A 9,783-nucleotide genomic window follows, 5' to 3' on the forward strand; every position below is an offset into this window, starting at 1 on the left:
AGACTGCTTGTGTTTTCCTGAAGGATATTCAAAATAACCCAGTTTGTAAATAATGCACTCAGCTAAAACAACTGGAATAAATATTGACAAAATAACAAGATTGTGCAGTTTAAATAATAGCAATATTTGGAAAAAACTTAATTCGTAACAGATTTTACTGAATCAGTGCCAATATTGAAAGGTTACTTTATTTAAAGCAAGCGATACGCGGGCTTTATTTCAAAAGATTGATGCACCGACTGTACAATGAGGCGTGGTTAGCGTCTGGCGTTCGGCCAAAAGTCGTTTTATACTTTACTGCAATGGCTGAGAAACATGCGAATATCTTAAAGATTAAAAGTCAAAAAGCTTTATTTGATTGACGTTTTGCTCTGTATGGATGAGCTAAAGCTGCAGGTTTTCTCGCCGCCCATTTAATTGGCAGCTCTGAATATTAGCTCATTTAGCAAATTTTCAAACGGTGACTTCGGGCCTCTGTAATAAGTTTGCTTTGTGTATGATTGACGTAATATTATGTAATAATATGAAGTAAAAATGTTACTTTTGAAACAACTTGTGCTGCTGTTTAGTATTATTGGACCAAGCGTAGCTTTCATTGAAAGAAAATTATTCAAAAAGGAAGCTACAATCGAAAATATGGTGTGCCCGTTGGCAAGTTTGGACTTGGGTTTATTTACGAAAGTGACAGGATGTGCCGCCAAGTGCAACACGGTCCCAACGTGTAGAAGTTTCTTTTATAACAAGCAGAAGCAATTTTGCAAAGGATCAGAGGTATTTCTTTCCTCAACGGATGGATGCGAAGTTATGCATGGTACAGCTTATTACCAAACAAGAGGTAAGCCGTAATATTTTAAGTTATGCCGTATATTGGCAATCGCTTTAGAATACGTTTAATAACAACCCTATCTTTACGGTTTTTGTAGATTTTTTTATTTAACTATATGTATTCTCATGTCCTTGTACAGTCCAAATATGAAAGAGATAAACACGATTTAAGTTATTAAACATAACGGCTTAGCAAAACTGTTTGGAAGGTATCCACGTCTATTTGCTTTATGAAATGCTCAACAATAATGTTAGAAGGTATTTATTGAACAGTATTGACAGCTTTACTTTAGTGGAAAATGGAAATTTATGTTCTCAAGTGGACACAAGTTTAGCACATTAATATAATCATTGCTAATAATAATGTTCTGAAACTTACACGCTTATGAATACGTTATGGTAGTAAAATATTACGAAATTAACGAAATCGAAAGACGTTATGATAAAATATTATCCATTTTACGACCTTAGTAAGAGTATTTATAACCGAAACTTATCTGTTACACAATGCCGTTCTGAAGTGCATATGCTTACTCTTAGTCTGCTACTCCTCGAGTAGCGGACTAAGTACCATAACGCCGAGAGACAAAGCAATAAACATTGTTTCAATACTTTTCAGATGTCTCTACTTCGACTTCTACGACCACGTCAACTACTACAGCTTCTACGACAACCACAGCGTCTACAACCACAACAACCCCTACAATCACAACAAAGCCCACAGCCACAACAACGTCTACATCCACTACCACGCCCACAACCACAATAACGTATACAACCACAACAACTCCCACAATGCCTACGACAACTACCACGCCTACAACCACAACAACGTCAACAACCACAACAACACAAACAACCACAACAACCCCCACAACCACAATATCGCCAACAACCACAACAAAGTCTACAACCACAACAACGTCTGCGACAACTTCCACGACCTCAACGTCAATGACAACTACAGTCCCACAGAGTCAGTATGGCAGCGCGTGTACAACGAGTGCGAATTGTTCAATGTCTGCCGGCATGTGTCTTTCAGGCAACTGTTCGTGTCAAGCCGGCTACAGACACGACCCTTCATCCGACTCATGTGTTACAGGTAAGGACATGTTTTATAGCTTTTGCTGGTTTATGTCTTTTTCAAACAGTGTTTCAACCAATTATTGGACCTATGTCGGGTTTTTCTGTTCATATTCTCTGCAACAACGAGGTCCTAGCTAATAGAGAATTGTTCCCTAACGGAAAGAAAATAATTTTACAGCAACTGTTCATTATCTATGTAACCGCTTGAATAAAGTACAGCGTAATTACCACATTACTTCACTTAATGCCAATACAAAGACAACATGATTTAGCGTTTAAAGTAATGTTGAATGTTATCTAATTATTTCAAGAGCAGTAGGACATGATTTTCGTTCAAATTATGCTTGCATTTTATATCACAAATAATATTAGTCCATAGTAAATAATGAAAATGAATATTATCCATTTTACTCTTCCTAATTGCGATTTGCACTACGCGGCGTCGCATGATGCAACAATGGTGTTTCGAATCTCCTCATTAACCAATCGTTAAAAGCCGTTAAAATACTCGCACGAAATGTTCTGCCAGTAAGAGCGTGGCGCATTGTTCCTTTCATGTGCATTCGTTCTGATCACAGAATCATGCCTGTCTGTAAGTTTTTCATTCCTAACGAGAAAACCTGGGTTAGAACGAAACAATGATCTGAACAAAACATGATATATTTGCCCTAAAACACATCCGAAAACATATTGGATCCCTCTTTTAGCCCGTTCAAAGTGTTTTCTCAGAATGGGTCATAATATATGGCCATACTGTACAGAATCAATATTCTAATATGACTAACAATGCTTTAATCATCACAACGAATGTTATGTTGACGTCACGTCAACGCGATATTTAGCACCACGTACGCATCAAGAAATAACGGTTTCAATTTTCATGAAATATTTTACTAAATAACATGTTTTAAACGAAATGTCACAGTTTCGTTGATTAATTAACACACGTGCCGAATAATTCGCAATAATTTTCGCCCGAACAGTGCCGCAAAACGCATTACCATTTCAGGCCCTGGATTGCATTAACAAAGACCTACTATTGGCACTGTGCTTGTGCGAAGAAACAGTTCTATCATATTTGATATAAATTTTACAATAAAGAACATATAACAATCGAAATAATTTAGAGCAAAACAGTGCTTTATCACTATTTATACACTCGGGCGGTTATAAATACATTGTCCGAAATAATTTCACTCGAGCTGCGCTCTAGTGAAATTATAACGTCGACGTATAATCGCCCATCGTGTAAAGCACTGTTATGCTATAAATAATTTCTTAATTAAGTTAACCTATAATATTACAGCTTACAGACACAACAAAGTTTAAAATAAGATACATGAGGATACGTGTAGTAGGGTGCATTTATATTGTTGTTCAAGAAAACTTAGGTAAATATATACTGATATTTCATTAAAGCGTTGATATTTTTCTACGGTGGCAAGTTTAGGACATGCATGTATTATTTAAATATTAAATTATCTCGTGCGCACGGCATCTTATCTTGAGCACTCGACATTTTACCTCGAGCGCAGGGCATCTTATCTCGCGCGCACGACATCTTATCTCGTGCGAATGACATCTTACCTCGTGTGCATGACATCTTATGTCAAGCGCATGTCATCCTATTTATAGATGTTAGGGCACTTAGGTAGCAGGGTACACTTAGATTCGAAAATTTTCGGCACGGCCGGGCTTACATGTAGTGAGTCGTAATATTGCACTTCCTTAATGAGCGGAATCAGGGTGGGCATTTTATAAATTGTGTGCATGTTTTGTGCTTTTAATTAATGACAAGATCAGGACTCTCATACATGAAAACAGAAAATTATCAAAACGAAAAAGTTATACCATCCATTAAAAATAACATGCCAAACAGCCTGCGATGATCCCGTTGCAGAAACAATGTCCAATTTTATTGCATATCTCACTTTAATAGTCCCTACTGAACTACAGGATATTATTTGAATAGGGGCCCATCCATCTCATTTTTTTTCACAAAATAGCAAAGATGTTCCTGAGTATCAATCAACAAGCATGGAACCCTTCTATGATTTGAATTTCCCGCGCCAAGGTGACTCATCGATTCATACAAAGCTATCAGCAGTTAGTATTACAACTGACATCATAAATTCTTATGAATTAACTGTTTAAACTTTCTAAAGAATTAACAATCAATCTCTCACTTTAATCTTCAGACATCCAAAATCACGAAATTCTAATTATAACAAATATTGACGGGGGTCAAAATTCGTGTACCCTGCTACCTTAGTGTGTATTTACGTCGTCAGTAAATTCTTCATGTGAGGAAGCCATCCAGCTGGCTTACGGAAGGTCGGTGGTTCTACCTAGGTGCCAGCTCGTAATGAAATAATGCACGGAGGGGCACCTGGGGTCTTCCTCCACCATTGAAGCTGGAAAGTCGCCATATGGCCTATCATTTGTCGGTGCGACGTTAAATTAAAAGAAAGTAAAACATACGAACGAGTAGATAATTAGGGTCCTCCTATTCATTCCCACCAGTACAAGTTTACCACATCATTTGAGGGAGAAGTGCACATAACTGGTCATCCTGTCTTTAAGATTAAATGAACATGGTTAATGATACTTACTTTATGTTAAAATAAGCAACAAATCGCAGTTCGACTGATAGTATCAATTCGCACATTGTCAGAAAAGTTATAAAATTGCATGCATGTATAAAAGGGAAACGAGAAAATTCTTTGATATATGGGCGAAGCCTACATACTTATTATTTTGCCAATGACTTAAATTTATTCCTTTGCGTCGTCATTGTTATATTGCATTTTTTAACAGTTTGTGTATTTAACTTACTACCCTGCAGACCCGTAGACGTATAAAGGAAACGTAACAAAAGCTAAAACGGTGGGAGTTGTATGTTTTTACAGATGATTTGTATACACACATGGGACCTTAATAAACATATATAGATAAGATGATGTCAGCGCACGAGATAAGTTGTCGTGAACTCGAGATAAGATGTCGTGCACTCGTGATAAGATGTTGTGTGAACGAGGTAAGATGTCAAGCGCTCGGGATAAGATGTCATGCACTCGAGATAAGATGTCGTGTGCACGAGATAAGATGTTCAGCGCACGAGATAATGTTATTCTTTAAAAGATAAATGCATGTCCTAAACATACCACTGTATTTTTCACTTTCTTTGCTAAGATTTAAGACTATGTTCTATTTTGCAAAATGTATGCATTATCTTCCTGCGATATGCATTGATATTTGTTTCTTTCAGGCTGTGTAAACTACGGTGTGGAATATATTGAATACTTAAACATGTGCCTTTGGGTAAAAAGCAGTGTGGAAGAATATGACAGTGTTGGTCTATCGCAGTGCAAGGAATACTGTTCTAGTTTCAGCAATTGTCTCGGTTTCAACTACAATACCTGGAATGATAGGTGTGAACTAAAATCCCAAACCCCTTTAACACATTCAAGTAGTTTTGAATCGGACCCGGGATTTAACTATTACACAAGAAATTGTGCCTAACTGCTGAATGGCAAAGAGCTGTCTTGTAAACCTAACAAAACAAAATGGAAAATAAATCAGACTGAAGGCTTTTTAAACGTACGGAGAGAAGAAATTCTATCGCCAAAATTTATAATGTATTTACAGGAAGTTTTTATTCACATGTTAGAACATATTTAAAATAAAGCTTGTGGTCTTCAGATCTTTAGTGTAACATACCTTTCAGTTCAAGTTTTCAACTTTTTTATCTATCATGACAAAAATGTAAATTTGTAATCTATTTAAACAAACTGGCACATTGCACAGTCCTGACTTTTTATGTATTGAAACAAACATAACCGTTTATTAAAGGTATAGTAGATCCAAATTTAATATTTAAAAACAGGAAAAAATACTTCATATAAGGCCAAAATAAAAAATATGTGTGGTTCAGGTAACCCTTCGACCCTATTTTTTTTTCCGCCAACCCTAAGTCTTTTTATCGATTTTTGGAACGAAAATTGTTTGTGGTTACGAATTAGCCTGGGACGAAAAATATCGAGTACGAACTGAAACGCTTTGAAGAAAGCTTCTATTGATAAATAATCCGATATTTAGTTATACACGAAGACAATACGCCAAGACAATACGCCAACGTGTCAATATCGAATTACACCTCGGGGCATAATTTAAACATTCGTCGAGAGGTGCTAGAGTGTTCCTTCACGCAAGAACGATTATCAGTCAATCTGATTCGCCAAACTTCGCCCCGCCTAGCTACTTCTACGAAAGCAAATGAAACGAAATATTAGTTGCGCGTTTCGTCTAAAGCTCCGCTTATTTTTTAAGCTTAAACGCGAGATGAAGTCACAAGTTATTTTTAACATCGACCGAGATAAATTTACAAGTAATTCTTAATAACAAGCACATTCGCGGAAGTAATGGTCGATCAGGAGAACAAAAAATCTGGAAATAATGATAAGTCGAAGCGCTCGCATAGAATTAAAAATGCGCGATCATGAAATGTGTTAAATAAATCTACGCGTTCGTAACATTTCGGTCGCGTTCGTAAAATTTCAGTGAAAAATCTTCGAGATACAAATGAACTAAAGCAGTTCGTTTGGTTCTTTCACCTGCCCAATGTAAAGCATTGATACACGGGGATGGACTTTAAAAAGCCCCACCCAAGAGCTTTAAAACAAAGTGCTAATAATACCTTTAAGTGGTGTTTTTGCTATACATTAATATGTATGGAATGGAACAGAAATTGAAATATATATATAATGAAATTTTAAGCATTAAAAAAGCTTTTTAAAAGTCATTAAATAAAATAAAACAACTCTGTTTTTGATAAATGACCTTATATAAATTTTGAAATATAAAGGTCAAAAATAAAGAGCTAAATATTAATATTTTAAAAACATCTAAGTAGTGAAAATGCCTATTAAAGGGAGATAATTCAAAAAGTGCAAACTATTAAAGGGATAATTTCATATATTAAGCAATTACTTTTGCTTTGAAATTGTTCTTGAAAAATGGCTTAAACATTTTTATGAGAAGATTAAAAGCTATTTTTGATTCAATGTGATATTAGGATGTACATGTTCAAGAGCAATTGGATGGTTAAAAGAAAGAGTTTAAAAATAATGGCTACTAATTCTGGCACTTTTGGCTATAAAATATTTTTACAATTGGCTAAAGTCATGGTTACAAGGGAGGCTTCAAATTACATCACTTAAACTAGCCTTACTCATTTGGCTTATTGGAATGACTTATTTTATGATCTGATATTTTATAGTTGTCATCCCTGTGACAGAGACAGCGAAAAGTCAAAAGATATCATGCTGTCCCGAAACGACCTATTGTTTTGACTAATCTTAAACCACTTGGCCAATTTGATCAAACTTCACAAGAAATGTTTCTTGAATAGCCCCCTTTCAGAATTGCTCAAAAAGCCTACCTACCTACCCTGTTCTTTTACCAATGTTACTTGAACCACACGTAAGTTTCGGCCTCATACATGGATTTTCTAAAACAAGTAATTAAATCCTACCCACCTACCCTATTTTTTGGCAATGTTACCTGAACCACATATATTTTTTGGCCTAATTTATGTAAACATAAAGTTATCAAGTTTATGTGTATTAACAGTACTATGAATTAGTTTTAAAACTGTACACATTGTATAAATAAGTATAAATAAAATTAAAAATAACTGACCGTTTTTTTTAACATTCAACTGTTACTACATGTCATTTAATTCTGAATGTAGCTCTGTATGCAAAGTTTAATTCATATATTTGGTAAAGTTAAATACATTTGATGGGGACTTTATACATAAGAAATAAATATCTAAAGATAACATATTTTACTGAAAGATGGCCATTGGATATCTTTAATTTACTGAATTGGATATGGTATGGACTGGTGTCCTAAGATTCAAGTATTTGACACTTATGATACTGCAGGCCGGGGCTGCTGTGACTCAGAGTTTAAGGTTGCTGACTTCAAATCACTTGCCTCTCACTGATGTGGATTCGAACCTCGCGTTTGGCGTAGAATTTTTCGTGTGAGGAAGCCATCCAGCTGGCTTACGGAAGATCGACGATTCTACCCAGGTGCTCGGCCGTGACGAAATTATGCCCAAATGGGCATCTGGTGCATTCTTCCACTATGAATTGCTTGTAATATTTCGATATAAACTACATCACCTTCCTACTTGTGATAACTTCACAGCAAGGAATACTAACTGTTGAGAAAAGATAATGTCTACAAAAAATAAAGAATTTTGATAAGGCATTGGGGTAGGCCAAAACAAGTTCGTTTTTATTTCCTTAAAGGAATAGAATATCTAACATCACACTGTAAACGGTATTAGTAAAGCTATAACAGTATGGCAGAAGATGTAGGTCTATAATCTATAATGTCTAAACTGTTGAAACAACATTGGTGTTTTATTGTATAACAATTGTTATTTATCAAACAAAAAAGAAAAAAAAAAAAAAAGAATTGTTGACTTCACAATCCATCTACCAAAGCCGTGTGAATTGATATAAATTGATTTCGTTTTGTTAAGTATCATTCTTCGGAGAGGGTTTTAAATATGCGAACGTCCTAGAAAATTCAAAAGATTGGGACTGGAAATTCATCTTACGGCTCCGTAAAACATTTTATTACGAAACAGGTTTTTATCTCCCTCTCAGACTGTGATTTTACAAAATCCTAATGCCGCTGAAATGATTTTTTTCATACCGTTACATTGTGTCTGTAAAACCTATGTTTGTGAATCGTTTTAGGTATTTTGGTAAACAATCAATAATCAATTTATACCATTATAGAATGCTTTGATATGCTTAGGAAGTTTTAAAGTTTATAGGTCAAACGGTTCTAAAGTTTTAGAAGAAAAAAACATTTTTAACGTACTTATGCATGGTCGGGTCAAATAAAGTTCGTAGAATTTCAATAAACCCAGGTTTATCAAAACTTTAAAATATACTAAGAAATTCGGCAAATAATAATGAAAGTGAAATAAAATGTATAGATCTGTCTGCTTGTTTTTGAGATAATTGCAAATGAGTAAAGAGATATTTGCTTTTCAGTCTGTTTGTAAGACATAATTTGGTATTACTTAACATGTCAAACTTTTTAACATCATATTTTATCTGGAAAAAGAATGTAACAATTCCGTTTGAATAAGTTTACTCAAGCATTGCCATAAATTAATAGAAGATTTTCATTCCTAGATGCCGAGCCGGGCTTTATTCTACGTTACGCGGATATATAACGTTACGTCAGCGCTTCCGAATTATCAAACTTGCTAGACTACTTCCCTTAAGGACAATCACCAATGGCCTCTGACAGATGTGCCCGGAGGTTGAAAGGTGTCATCTGCTAACTAATACTAACGTGCCAGTTAGGGCTTAAGATTCTAAGCCAATGGTTCTCTGGCTATTGATCGGAAATCATTCCAATGTTCAAACTTGATCTCTATTTCTTCTCGTTATAACGACATCAAATCTCTCCTCATTATTGTGAGATCTTTTCAGTTTTTTTATGAGATAATTTCTCCCTAATTACCAGATCATTTCTCGTGATATGAACTGTTTTGTTGCTTTACTTAGAATACCGTATTTTCCGGACAATAGGCCGCGGCCTATAGGTTTAAAAAAGTGAAATTTTTAGGGGCGCGGCCTATGCGTTGAAGCGGCCTATACGTCATTTTATTTTTCCTGAATGGGCCTCATGCGGCCTATGAATAATATCAATTACATCTCGGTATTGGAAATAGATTTTAACATGAAATCAATATGTTTTATGTTCATAATTCAAAGAATTCCCATTTTTGAAAAATCTACACGAAAGACAAAACTGTGTTCTATAGACAAATGATGA

The 9,783-nt window shown here is 35.2% G+C and overlaps 1 protein-coding gene across 1 annotated transcript; it reads left to right on the top strand.

Annotated features, from left to right (window-relative positions):
- The first annotated feature begins 636 nt into the window (after nt 1-636).
- Nucleotides 637-7,921, top strand: LOC128549200 (integumentary mucin C.1-like). The gene is made up of 3 exons (XM_053525728.1): nt 637-835; nt 1,445-1,927; nt 7,860-7,921. The coding sequence occupies exons 1-3, from the start codon at nt 637-639 to the stop codon at nt 7,919-7,921; spliced, it is 744 nt and encodes a 247-aa protein (XP_053381703.1).
- Nucleotides 7,922-9,783: the final 1,862 nt, after the last annotated feature.

This window comes from Mercenaria mercenaria, chromosome 2 (assembly GCF_021730395.1).
Source record: "Mercenaria mercenaria strain notata chromosome 2, MADL_Memer_1, whole genome shotgun sequence".
Classification (NCBI taxonomy): domain Eukaryota; kingdom Metazoa; phylum Mollusca; class Bivalvia; order Venerida; family Veneridae; genus Mercenaria; species Mercenaria mercenaria.

Bases quoted from the DNA above. Each gene is read 5' to 3' on its own strand.
- LOC128549200 (XM_053525728.1), top strand. From the start codon at position 637: ATGGTGTGCCCGTTGGCAAGTTTGGACTTGGGTTTATTTACGAAAGTG. The intron at 836-1,444 runs GTAAGCCGTAAT...AATACTTTTCAG, and splicing joins AGCTTATTACCAAACAAGAG to ATGTCTCTACTTCGACTTCT. The intron at 1,928-7,859 runs GTAAGGACATGT...ATGATACTGCAG, and splicing joins ATCCGACTCATGTGTTACAG to GCCGGGGCTGCTGTGACTCA.